Genomic DNA, 14,159 nt, shown 5'->3' on the forward strand with positions numbered 1-14,159 from the left:
AGAGCCTGTCTGCAGGCCGGGCAGGGCAGAGAGGAATGGAAAGAAGGGGCAGACGGGAGAGTGACTTCCCTGGGAGGGACGGGGATCCCGTGCCCCCAGAGCATATGTCGTGTTGGGTTTGGGTCCTTTATTTTCAGTATCTATGGCAAAGACTGACTCATCGTTCACTATATGCACTTTGCTCTTGGTGACTGTTTGCATGTCCCAGCTGCTACTGCCATTAAGTTGACCATGTGACTGACTTCTGGAACATGGGCAGAAATGATCCATGGCGGTTCCAGGCATGGTCCCCAAATCCTGTGTGACCATTCACACAGCTACCCTCCTTATTATGCCGCCTGGGTGCGGGGGTCCAAGGCCCTAAGGAAGCCTGGGTCCTGGAATCACTGCATCGAGGCCGCATACCATATGCATACAGTGAACTGTTGGGTGAGCAGAAATAAAATTCTATGGTGAGAAGCCACCAAATTTGGAGCATTGTTTGTTGTAGCAGCTCACCTACCTAATACAGACTGATGAGGTCTCATCTGATCCTCTGGACACTGCACGTTGAATTGACATGTTCATCCTGACTTTGTCCATGGCGAGTTTTGGTTTCACTGCTCTCTACCCTGAACCAAGCAGAATGACTGGATATGCCCCCCAAAACACATTGAGTGAAGGAATAAACGTCCCAACTTTGGAGGTCCATAGTGGTCCTGCAGCCACAACAGGGGAGTGTTGGAATGGGAAAACGGGTCTCTCGGGGGCTGGGAAAGGAGAAGAAAAAGCTAGTTCAACTACTAAGCTATCTTAAGAACATTATTCTTTGATCCCCCCCATGGCAGTCATTATGTAAAGAGGCTACATCCTTGCTTAAAAATGTATTATCCCCTTCTTTTGAAGTTAGATTTAAAACTTCAATATTTACCTTAATAGTTCACCTACGGAAGCCAATGACAGAATGTTCACACGTCCCTGCAACACAGTTTTAAAAAGAAAAGAAAAATAAATCCTCTTCAGAAGAGCCAACACATTCCATTTATTTCCCAGGCTCTAATAGCGTGTGCACTCTTGGCAGAATCAACATGCAATGTTTTTCCAGCTAAAAGGGAGTAGCTAGTTTTTCAGGCTTCTCTGTTTCTCTCCGAGCAGATGGGCTTTCCTACGTAGCAGGTGGGGCTGCCATCACCTTGACTGGGACATAAGCTTGGCCAGACAGCACCGTCCAAATGCCCGGACCTAGGTCACAGAGGGGGAGCTCCCTGTCGTGTGTGACTGTGGAAGCAGAGAATCTTGATCACTCCAGGACATTTCTCATAGTGACCTGGACTTGGAACTACATTTGATACAGCGAAAATCACTGGCACAACACCAGGCATGGACAGGAGCGAAACTCGCCCTCTCTGGTGTTCACTAAATCCTCTGGTGTGCAGAAGGGAGCTGGCCACAGTATTTTCCAGTATCAGTGACTCAAGAAATCTCCTCCGATGAGCAGCCAGGGCCGCACTACCTGCTTCGCATGCCTTCTCTCATTCGATCTTCACAATAATCCTGTGGGGCAGGCACTTGGATTATTTCCATCATATAGACTGAGGCAGAGAGAGGTTGAATGGCCTACCTAGGGGACCAGAGGTCCTATGTGGCAGAGGCACTGGACTCGTTAAGTTTCATGTGGTGTCTGAGCTCAAGAGACGCAGCAGTAGGACCAGCTATGGTCTTGATTGGGTTCGCAGTCTGTGGAGTGGCAGGTGTGGTCATTTTTACTCTGCCTGGCCCCAAAGCTCTAGAAATCGCTGGTCAACCACTGTGCTGTTCTTTTAACCTTAGTGTGACACCCCCCCTCAATTCTGTGCCATGTGTCTTGTGTAACATTTTTCCAGCGCATAATCTATTAATGAGAATTACATCCACGTCCTTGGGTTCTGTCACTTTTTATGCAATTCAGCACCACTTAGAACCTCATCTGACTTCAAGAAACCACCGTATACTGTTCCCCTCTCTACACATTTCTCCCAGTTAATATGTCATGTTCTGACTCCGCACCCACTCCTGGGAGCCCTGCAATCTGTCTCCCTGCTCCTCCACTCACATTTTTCTCTCCACTGTTTGTTTCTAACACATTGAATGGAACCTTCCCGGCCTCTCATCTTCCTCGAGCTCCCTGGCTGTTCAGCTGCTAACCAGCTCTTTCCTCTGGGACATTCCCCCTCCCTTGCCTCCCGCTGGGACTGTGTCCCTCTCAGCAACCTCCTTGCACCTGATGGGACTCCAAGCCCACACATTTCATGATTGCACTGTTCTGAATACTCCTGTATTTGTTTCCTTTTGTCTCTGCAAAGGATTTGATGGCCAAGATCACTTATACTATTTTGTGGCTCTTGTAATGGGCCTAGCTAAGGGCTGAGCCGATGATATTTAATTTAATTAACACTCTCTTATTCTGGCTTCTGGCTTCTAGACTTAATGATACCGCGACCCCAATTAAGTTTAGCAGTTGATGAAGCCAGTGGTCATATCAGGATCATCTGCCTGATAAATAGCAGATCATAATCAGTTCCAGGCCAAAATGACCAGTGACATCCTGACAATAAACTGCCTCGCCTTGGAGGTACCTTTTTTTTTTTTTTAAACCATTTCCTTTAGGGAAAAAAAGGAAACCAAGGTAAAAAAAAAAAAAAAACCCAAGAGCTCATTGCTGGTCTAAAATCATTTTGCTTCCAAGTCTTATCAAACCATTGAGCTGGCTTTGTTGACATTATCTGCTAACGACTGTAATCCATCTTTCCAAATGGAGAGAGGCTCCGGGCTGCCAAACAACACCGTCAGTCCAGAGATCTGAGGTCTGAGGTCACTCCCCTGACTGTCGCTTCGAGCACGTACCGCCAGGCCAGCTGCCTGCGCGGGGCCTCTGGACCCGCTTCTAAAGGGTAATATTTACAGTGTTGGATAGCTGGGCGCTGTGCAGCTTAATGGGCTTCTTAATAAAGGCAGCTTTCATTAAGAGAGGGAGCAGAGGCAAGGTGCCCTTGCTTTTGAGGAAAGGACGACCCAGCACAAGACGGATGCTCCTTCTCAGTTTGGAAATCACGCGGGTCAAGTGCCTTGTCATGCATTAACAGCCTTTTTAAGTTCCTGGCAGATTGGGAGGCCCGGCTTAGATAAATGAAGGAAGAGGAATCACGCGATCAGTCTTGGTAGCATAAACGCTTGAGACACAGCAGCTGCATTTAAACAGAGCAATTTGCTAAATGAGTGGTTGGCTACGTTCCAGATGGCCAATGTGACACGGGGCTTGGATGAATCCTTTATTCAATCATGCAGCTGTCTAGACCGAAGCAGGAAAGGCCAGGTTATTGCCCCTGCACCAGCCGCCCGCAGCCGCAGCCGCGGCAGCTCTGAACCCCTTCCATCAACCCCGCTCGGTCTGGCTGGTGAGGCAGCTTGGCCAGAGACCAGCCGGGAGGATGGAGCAGCATGGCGTGCGGGGAGCCTCTGGGAAAGCCAGCTTCTCCACTGAAGGGTGGCCAGCTGGGAACCGGGGCGCCTGCCTACCTACTTTGCCCGCCTACCGGAGACTCACAGCCAGGCGATCTGAACAGGATGAAGCAGCAAAGCTTAGAAAGCAGAAATGTTGGTTGGGTTCTATGTGTTTCCTTTATGTGCACGTTCAAATCCTTTCACCCGTGTTTCATCTTGAGTCTTCTAATTTGGTGGTAAAATTCCCAAGGCAGTCAAAGAATATCCTTCGCTTTGACCCGTGACCCCACTCTGCTTCCCCTTCTCTCTGCCTCTGACACTTGATTCAGTCCTGACTTAAGCACCTCTTCAGAGACGAAAACAGAAATACTGGCCTGTGAGGCCGGGAGGGAGGACCAGATGACCACTCAGTCCTGGGGCCTCTGGGTCTATGACACGCGTTGACTGACTGGTGTAAACTAGGTCAGGTAAAACGGGGCCACTTGATGGGCAGCTTGCCCAACTTTAATAGGCAAGCATTGAACTTCATTGGGCTGTAATGGGCAAGGCAGCTCTACTGACCTATTTCTCTCTGGTAAGTTATACCACAAGCCTATTTAATTTTTATTATTGTATTGAAAGTTTCCACGGTGAGGATTTCACTGTGTTCTTTAACAAGCTGTTTGAGTTTCACAGCTAAAATGTTCTGACCAGTTAGTAAACAAGCCTCCTCACTCCACCCAGCCTCTTGTGCCCCGAGTCTCTGGGACTCCACCCTCGACAGCGACAGTTGCTTCCTCTTACTTCTGACTCAGGAGGAAAAGTTTAACCTGGTGAATCACCAGCACTTCCTGTGACATTCTGAGGAAAACTACAGTTTGCTGAGGAAGAACTCTGAAGCACTTCACTTCCTGCTGTTTCTGAGCTACACAGGGTGGAAAATTTTGAGTCCTGCTCTGTGCCCACCCACCATAGCTTTCTCACCAACATTTTTCTCTCTTGGAAGTTTCTGATCATCAGAGCTATGTTGACCCTACAGTCAGCCTGAAATAAATGAATCAAAAGAACAGGACTGTCCCACAGAGGGATATAGTATTCTCCCTCTGCCTGTCTCACCCAGATATCACGTCTTTTGTAAGCATCTGAGCCCAGTTTCCTTATCTGTACCACAAAGTATAGAAAATGATTTGTGGGACAATGTTTTTTCAATTCTTCCAAGATAGTATATAATCAGCATAACGCTAAATGCATAAGTGCGAAGCTAATGCATACACAAGAGATGCATTTGGACATGGTTGCCCTAAACTATCTCAATGGAGGGCTTTATTCTAGTACCTAGAATATTCTAATAGCAGATACGCCAAAAGTTCAGAGCAGTGAAGTCACTGAACTCAGAGATAATGACAAGGCTGTTCAAGTCCTTGCACTGAGGAAATAACTCAGAAAGGGTATAAAAGTAGATTATTAATTTTAAGAAACAGGTTTCTTAATTTGCCAAATGCAAATAACATTGATCTTTAAGTGCATCGTCCTGGGCTAGATGCAACCATCAAAAGAAGTCCAAGGACAATGAAGAGAAACTTGGTCGTATGACGTTGGTAAGCCAGGTCCCCCTTGCCTTTGTCAGCAGACTGCAAATGTAGCTTCCCTTATGCTGAGTGTGACTGGGTCCTCAACTCCAGGTCCTCAATACGTGACCTCCAAGAAGTATGCAAATTGTGACCTTGACACCAGCCAGAAGGATGGTTGAGTGACAAGTCAAGTCAGTGCTGCCGCTTTATAATAAATGCATTTCTCTCTAAGGTTCAATCGATGGCTTTGCTAGATGGCAACGCGAACTCTTTAATGCTACACTCACTGTAAGCCTTTTCTAGGCTAAAGACAAATTTGATTAAAAAAAAATAAACCTCAAACGAGAACTCAAACATTTTTTTGAAAATGTCGTGGCTTTTTAACATTCAAATATAGCTCCACGAAGAGTCTTCCGCGATTGACATTTTATCTTATTAAAGCGCTGTTAATTAAGAACCTGAGCCACTAGCAACAGCGACTAAATCAACAGACTCCGGCAAACTATTCCTGACATTAAAATGCAACTCTGATCTGCTCAGAAGCTGAATCAAAGGACCACAGTAAATTGGCTCCTTCGCTTTTAGTCCACTAGGGGGCAGTGAATGATCGAGTTTCCGGCGGGCGGCTGCACTGCCGGTTGGTTGCTATATATACACCTGAAGTGTGGCAGGCCTTTTACACAAAGTGAGCAGCGCCGCCGCAATGACAGGTGTAGGGAGCAGCCAGTTATTGCTACCAGCACAGTCTGTCAGAAGGATGAAGTGAAATGAATCATTTGCATTTTTCCCAATGAACCTGCATTATAATGAACAGGCAGTGTCGCCCGGATTGGCCCTGGCCTCACCTTCCTGGCTTTTCTGGTGGACCGCACCCAGGACTGCAGCGAGGAGACAGAGCCAGGGAGCCCGATTTACCAGCCCCTGGGGCTGGGGACCACAGGGGCACTACTGCCCCGCGGCCAGGGTGGGGGTGGGGTGCTTCCCTCTTCCATTTCATTCCGGGTGCCAGCATCCATCTGAGGGATTCCAGGCCCGGGAGAAGCCGTGCAGCATAAATCCAGGGACACCATTCACCTTCTAGTCCGTGTTAATGGCGCCCCCTACAGTTGGGCAGAGCGCAGATCATTCCCCATTCCCACCACGTGGGGGCCTCTGGGCTGTGGGTCCCGCACCGGGGACCATCTGCTCTCTCCCCTGCTCCACATTTCTAAAAATCTGCATTCAAAGGCTTTAGGGGAAAGTGGAGAGGAAGACACCACCTGAGCAAAATGAGAACTCAGGGCCTCTTGGAGTTCCTTGTCCGCGATTGTCCTATCTTCCTTCTTCCTCTATCCGGCTTCCTCTGTTCTTTTCAGAATCTCTTTGCCCTTGCTAACACTTCCTCCAGAAAGATCCCAGGATACTGGACACTGGTGTTTACAGCACTCTGTCTCCTCTCCCACGGGGATCTGCATTTAAACCTTATCTCTACTTGTCAAACAAAATACAGAGAAGGGAATCCTCCCTCCAGCCCCTGATTAGCAAGAGCCTCCTGGGTGCCTACGGCAGACCAGCCAGCTGTGCCATTGCTCCAATATTGATGCTTTCAGAGTGACTCCTTCATTCCAGGAAGAATGAACCTGGAACATCCCCTCTGTCTTACATGAACGTCAGTAAGGCATACTGGGAGACGCACACACTTGGACTAAACTTCATGGGTTCAAATCCCAGCCTGTCACCTCCCGGTAGCATAAACACTTGAAAATGGCATGACTGCTTTGTGCCTCAGTTTCTGCATTCTCAAAAATGGCAACCATGACATGACCTTGTGGTTTGAATTGAATGGATCTAGTGGAAAGTACCGCCCACAACACCAGGCATATGAGTGCATGCTTCATGTATGTTACCTCTTAGTATTTTATTTATCTGACATAATGCTGTATTTCCTCTATTTTGTCTCAGCTTTGAGACAGGGATGCTCCCACCCTTCTCCTCGATCCCCCCCGCCCCCACCCCCGTTTTCTGGCCGCCAAATTAGTGGCTACTGCTCTCCTTCCGCCCGCCCACCTACCTGATCGTCGCCGTAGAGAATCAGGCACTTGTCAGGATCATCGTAACTGAAGCAGAGAATGCAAAGAGAAAACATCTTCAGACACCAAGAACAAGCCCGGGGATGGGGGGTAGAGTCTGACAAATGTCCTTTATGTCACGCCCGTGTTCTATTTGTAGAACCATCTGGGAAATAGGGACTTGTTTACTTTGCCTAGATCAGGAATGATTTCAGACTCTCTTCATTTAATCGTCTGCTTCCGCCACGCAGCTTCATAATTAAAATAAAAAACTTATTTATAAAGCCAGTGCCGGAGCCGAGAGAGAACTGTGATGAGGTGCTCCTCTGTGAGGCTGACTCTAAACCACGTTGGCCAGCCTGGAGGGAGTGGCAGAGACATCTCAGATGGGAGGGATCCCTCCTGTCAGGTGAGAGCTGGGGGAGTGTGGGGGGGACGACTGGCTCCCGGGCCCAAGTGTGTAAGATCGAAAGTGAGGATATTCCTTTTAAAGAGAGACTGTTGGTGGGAATGTAAACTGGTGCAGCTGTTTTGGAAAACAGTGTAGAGATTCCTCCAAAAATTAACAATAGAACTCCCCTATGATCCAGCAATAGTATGCACTGCTGGGAATCTACCCAAGTGATACAGAAGTGCTGAGGCATAGGAGCACATGTACCCCTATGTTCATAGCAGCACTGTCAACAATAGCCAAATCATGGAAAAAGCCTAAATGCCCATCACCTGATGAGTGGATCAAGAAGATGTGGTATATATACACAATGGAGTACTATACGGCAATGAGAAAGAATGAAATCTGACCATTTGTAGCAACATGGATGGAACTCGAGGGTGTCATGCTAAGTGAAATAAATCAGGCGGAGAAGGACAGGTACCATGTTTTCACTCATAAGTGTAACAGAAGAAACTTAGCAGAGGACCATGGGGGAGGAGAAGGGGGAAAATAGTTGGGGAGAGGGAGAAAGCCAAACCATGAGGGACTCTTGAATACTGAGAACAAGCTGAAGTCTGATGCGGGAGGGATGTGGGGAAGCAGGGTGATGGGCATGGAGGAGGGCACTTGTCGGGATGAGCCCTGGGTGTTACATGGAAACCAACTTGACAATAAACTATAAAAAAAAAGAGAGAGAGAGAGAGAGAGAGGCCAGATTCTTATGGAGGAATGTGACAACTCCCGCTTTGGGTAGACGGTCTGCTCCAAGGATTTGGGCAGGCACTGGCGGGTGCCAGGACCAGCAAAAGGAAATGACTGCTCCCTGGAGGAAGGCTTGAGCACAAGTGGCTTCGGAGGGAGGGGTGGGTGTGGCAAGGGAGAGAGAGGAGGAGGTGGTGGTGAGAAGGGTGGGCAATGGGCAACAATACGAAACCAGATCCTGAATGTGCGACCTTTTTTTGTGACTCCTCGAATCTTCAGTTTTGTCGGCAACAATCACAAAATGCTTGGTGTGGTCGGATTTCTTGTCAAAGGCAGCGAAGTGGCTGTGTGGCGGCATGAGGTGGGCCCCCCCTCCACGTCTGGGAAACAGCAAGGTCCCAGCTGCAAGGCTTGTTTGGCCTTACGTGGCCACGTTAACTCTGGCAAACAATTCATCCGTTTATATTAGATTTATTGACTGCTCTTCTATTTCCAAAGACAAGAGGGGACCTACGTGAGACATTTCTCTCTGTGTCAATACCAGAAATCCGCCTCTCAAGCACCTTAATTGTTATCTTATAAATACTATGATGCTGCCCATGGACGTTGTTTCCCTCCTTTTTTCTGGCTTCTAGGAAGTTTAAAAAGAAATATATTACTCATCTCTAAATATTGTTTGAGGTATTGTGGAGTATATTTTGTTCACTGACTTTATCTTTCTATATACATTTTTTGTCTTTACCCCCATTCACATAAACACATGCATATTATCTTTTATTCTATTCAGTACTTATTGTTGGAAGCATTCCCAAATCCTCTTTTAGACAACATGGTTATTAATGCACAAAAATGCCAGTAAGTGTGTTTTTGTCTCTCCTGGAAGTTTTCAGTAAAAGAAATGTTCGTCAAGTTTTGTAGTCAATCTGTTTGTTCATCTTTTCTCGACTGCTATCTCTTGAGTCCCACTTTTGCAAAATACCTTCTAACCCCAATTATTAAGACGGTCTCCTATATTTTCTTCTAGTATCCACTTCAAATATATTTAGATCTTTATCTAGCATTTATTTTTTTATGTCTTTTATTTATTTTTGAGAGACAGAGAGAGACAGTGCAAGTAGGGGAGGGTCAGAGAGAGGGAGATACAGAATCCAAAGCAGGCTCCAGGCTCTGAGCTAGCTGTCAGCACAGAGCCTGATGCGGGGCTCGAACCCACAAACCATGAGATCATGACCTGAGCCGAAGCCGGTCGCTTAACTGACTGAGCCACCCAGGAGCCCCTATCAGGCATTTATTTTTATGCATACTGTAATACAAAGACTCAATTTCTCCCCCTAAATATAGAGCCAACAGTTATTTGTTAGACTTTTCTTCCACTAATTTGAAATGCTTGGTTTATCATGTACTACTTTCCATTTAAACATAGGTCTATCATCAATCTATGTGTCTCTTCATTATACCAGTATCTTATCTCTTTCATTTACTGTACTTAATAGCATGCTTTAATATCGGATAGCTTGAGCCCCTCCTCATCATCCTTTTTCAACATTTCTTGGCCATTTCCCTATATTTACTCTTCCAGATGAACTTTAGATTCAACCTGTTGAGCTCCAAAACAATCTCATAGAGATTTTGATTGGAATTCCACTGAATTTGACATTTAACTTGGGAAGAGGTGACATCTTCACAATATTGAATTTTCTGACCCAGGAACATCGTCACTTCCCATTTATTTGGGCTTTCTTTCATGTTTTTAGAAAGGTTATCTCTCTCTCTTAACATTTCTTGTTAAGGTTATTTCTGGGAATATTCAATTATGTACCAGTCAATTTCTTCCTCAGAGGAGAAGTGAGAAAGACAGAAAGGAGTCAAGTTCCCCATGGCCAAGGTATTCCGGTTATGCAGCCATATTCACCTGCAAAGACTCGACATACCTTTTCCTAGCAACCAGCCCACACACAACTCTGAAACTGCTAAGAATCATTGGCGAGTTAAGTAAATTATAAAAGAGAAAGTCATGCATATCTCTCAAAAAGACAAAGATCTGAGGTTCTTTACTAAGCTATCTAAAAGACCTGTTTGGACCAAAAGAAAATTTCTCTCTACCTGATAGAAGATTTAAAATATAGAATTTGGCTCCTTGCATATTGTCAGTCTCCGCAACACTGCTTTTCCATAATTCTTGGGAGATAATATCAACCATAAACACTCCACCCAGCCTACTGATTTCTCATGTCCTTACAATGGTTGTGTCTTCTACCATGATGTAGCCACTCACTGCCACAGTCAAACCCTTGATTTAGTCATTAGTAATAATTGCAACCCTCCAAAATCTCAACCCTCCAGCCCGTTCACACAAAACTCCAGCTCTGACTCCAGGACTTCCGACCCCATGATCCTAACACATTTTCAACCCTTTCTTGCCTCATTTGCCTTCGCCTGTGGCTTAGATTCCATGGTCAGTTACAACTACTTCCTTATGTGTGTGCTCTCAACTTTCTCTTTTATTGTTCTTTTTTGGTACAAGCTCACCCCTGATTCTGTTTGACTTTCCACCCCCCCCCCCTTGCATGAATATGTGGCTGCGGACAAACCACACAACTGTGCTGAGTGGTCTGATTTCAGCTTCATGACCACAAACCACAAGTAAGTGCTTAGTGCTTCCTGGCAGCCATCCCTCGTCTCCCACTCTCCAGGACCATTTCCCACTTCCTCCTTTGTCTGAAAATTTCCCACACCTCCTCCCCATTCCCATTCTCAGATCCAGATCTTGCTTTCTAAGTCACTGAAAAATGGAAACCCTTAAAAGAGACGTCCACCGATCCCACCGCGTGCGCGCACATTCACCTGCACCCAGACCCACCCCCTCCGCCTTCTTTTGGGTCCCACTGACGAAATTCCAGCTCTTCCCTGAAGTCGGCCCCTCACGTGTGCCAGGGACCCCATCCCTTCTTGCCCACCCAAGGCCATCTCTCAGCATTTCCCCCCGTTCTCTCCTGCTTTACTAGTGTTCTGGATCGGTCCCATCAGTACACGAACATGTTCTTATTTCTCTCATTGGGGAAAATTATAAAAACATAGTCTTGATCCTCTGGTGTCTCCAAATATCACCCCAGTTTTCTCCTTCTCTTTACAGAAGAGTTACTTGAGACAAGGGTTCGTACTGCTGCCTCAGTTCCTCTTCCTGGGCCCACATGAAGGCTTTCACCCCGCCTCGCACAAAACTGCAGTGATCTCCATGGAAATCTTGGGTCCTCGTGTTTCCGGCAGCCGCACTTGACACTGGTCACCCCAGGTTTGAATGGCCCAGGCTTGGGCCTCACTACCTGCTTGTGTGCCCGCGGCAGACATGCTTATCAGCCTCCGGGCTTTGCCTCCATCTCTTCATGCTAATGACCCCGATTCTGCACTGCAGGCATGCATGTGACCACCCTGAATTTCTGATCTTTATTCTTCACAGCACTCACCAACTTGTAGAGTTCTACGGAATCACATATTGACTACTTTTTGACTAAAGGTCCGGCTCTACTAGAGTGAAGGCTCTTGCTTGTTTTCTTCACTAATCATAGGTCCATGATGAGCTACACCAACGCTCTTTGCTGATGCATTCATACCCTTGCAGACATGTCCTGCCGCATGGCCGCTGGCTTTGCCTGGAAACTTCCTGGCTCATGGCTGTTCTGCCTTCAAGTCCTTCCTCCACTGGCGCCTAGTGAGCTCTGCCTTTCTATTCCTTTCTGTGCTACATTTCATCCCTTAATCCTTATTCCCTGACATACTTTGCATATTGACTGTCTCTTTCACTAGAATGGAAGTTCCTTGAGAGCATAGCTTTCACCCATCTCTTTCACTCCAGGTCCCCAGCGCCCCAAACAGTGCCTGGCATATATCTTTGGAAGTACTTACTTAGAAAGCATCCTTTATAAAGTTCTCTGTGATCCACTTGCACACTCACCGCACAGTCCAGCACTAGCTGGGCGCACTATGTCTGGCCTGCACAGCGCACCAATTCCTCGGGGTGGCCCTCATCCACCCTTGGCTGGTTGGCCTCCAAGCCCCATGCATGACCAGCTTCAGCCAATACCACAGCCAGTCCTGGAGGCCACAAGACTTCCTTTCTCAGCCCCAGGGCTCCCATGATGTCTGGCCTCTTTGCTTTCTGAGCCTCAGCCAAACTCAGAGGCTGCCTCGCCCACTCTGGGATTTGTCTTCCGGTTGAATGAATGTTGATGTCGAATACAGTGTCTGTGATGGTCTAGGTGCTTCCCTAAACCCACTCATTCCTTTATTCTTCAACTATCCATATATATTGAATATATACTACATTCCCAGCACTGTTCTAGGCCAATGGAATATAATAGATAAAGTTCTTGCCACTAAGGTGCTTATATTCTAATGAGGAGGCAGATAATAAAGAAATCCATCCAGTCAGGTGATGATAATTGCCATGAAGATAAATAAAGCAGGGTAGGGACAATAAGGAATTCTGGTTCTGGGGATGGGGTGATGTGGAGAGCTGCATTTTCATGTAGGGTGGTCAGAGAGTGGGTGACATTGTATTGAGCCACAAAGATTTCAGGAGGGAAGGATGCCTCTGGAGGAGATGATGGAGAATACAAAGACCCTGAGGCACAAGCATGCGAGACCAAAGAACAACCAGGAGTCCAGTGGCCTGGGGCAGGGCGAGCCAGAAGGAGGGTCAGAGTAGCGTAGGTATAGAGTGATGTGGAGGAAGATTGAAGGGAGGAGAATTTTGCTCAGAACCAAAAGAGAGCCTCCATAGGCTAGGGAAAAAATAGGAAGAGGAAATGAACTACCTGGGGGCAGGAAGATAGGATTGAGGGTCCCACAGTGGCTACCCAGGCCCCACTTCCTAGAAGAACTGCCATGGGTAGCAGTCGTTCCCAGGAGACTTGAGAAGTGGCTGTGTGCAGCCTCTGCAGGGTCTTGGTCCAAGACAACTGCTGGACCTGAGGGAGTCTTGAGGGCACTTTCCACCAATGGGTCCCCCAGCTGTGACATGACATTGGTGAGGGAACCACGGGTGTGACCCGTATTATAGTGGGTGGTAGCGATTCAAAATAGAACCGAGCTCAAATTTAGGAAAATAAATTAGCTGATGTTTCTTGCACACCCGAAGTTGCAGACCGCGATTCACACTTGCTGCGTTATTTCAAGTACATTAAAATAAAAATATTTAATATTTATTTATCTTTGATAGAGTGAGAGAAAGAGTGTGAGCAGGGGAGGGTCAGAGAGAGAGGGAGACACAGAATCCGAAGACAGGCTCCAGGCTCTGAGCTAGCTGTCAGCACAGAGCCCGATGCAGGGCTCGAACCCACGAACCATGAGATCATGACCTGAGCTGAAGCCAGATACCCAACCGACTGAGCCACCCAGATGCCCCTGTAGTGTTTATTTTTGAAAGCGAGAGAGACAGAGCATGAGCAAGAGAGAGTCAGAAAGAGGGAGACACAGAATCTGAAGCAGGCTCCAGGCTCTGAGCTGTCAGCACAGAGCCCGACACAGGGCTTGAACTCACGAACTGCGAGATCATGACCTGAGCCAAAGTCAGAAGCTTAACTGACTGAGGCCCCCCAAGTACATTAAAATAAAGGGAAACATACTGTGGGTGCATATCTTTCACAAATCTTCGCCCCTGGATATTAGCTTATTTTTCTTACAACAATGAGACTGTGGGAAAAAATGGGAAGAGTTGCCGTGAGTGGAGATTTCTGTTGGTCACTCTGGAAGGAGTCTTGGAGCCTGCCTCGCGGCATGAAATCGCTGACTTCTCTAAGACAGCTAGACTCCAGTGGCATTTCTGCCAAAAAAAAAAAAAAATCCACAAAACACATCCATCCTGAGTATCAGAGCCCAGAAATTATTCATCTCACTCTGCAGCTCTGGCAAGAGACCAGATTTCCTGGAATCAGAGGCATCTTAAGCGTTTCATTGTTGTAGTAGCAG

General features: G+C 47.0%; 1 protein-coding gene across 2 annotated transcripts in view; it reads right to left on the reverse strand.

Moving 5' to 3' along the window:
• LOC115290823 (WD repeat-containing protein 49-like) overlaps window positions 1–14,159 on the reverse strand; it is a 96,190-nt gene that overhangs the window by 67,237 nt on the left and 14,794 nt on the right. Inside the window, exons 3-4 of one of the 2 annotated variants that reach the window (XM_029938625.1) lie at window positions 7,060–7,105; window positions 911–957 (exon numbers count right to left, since the gene is read on the reverse strand). In XM_029938625.1, coding sequence (XP_029794485.1) covers window positions 911–957; window positions 7,060–7,105 — 93 coding nt within the window. Of the gene's footprint in view, window positions 1–910; window positions 958–7,059; window positions 7,109–14,159 lie in introns of those variants that run through there. The other variant, XM_029938626.1, reaches the window with a different exon arrangement.

Source organism: Suricata suricatta, chromosome 4 (assembly GCF_006229205.1).
Source record: "Suricata suricatta isolate VVHF042 chromosome 4, meerkat_22Aug2017_6uvM2_HiC, whole genome shotgun sequence".
Classification (NCBI taxonomy): Eukaryota; Metazoa; Chordata; class Mammalia; order Carnivora; family Herpestidae; genus Suricata; species Suricata suricatta.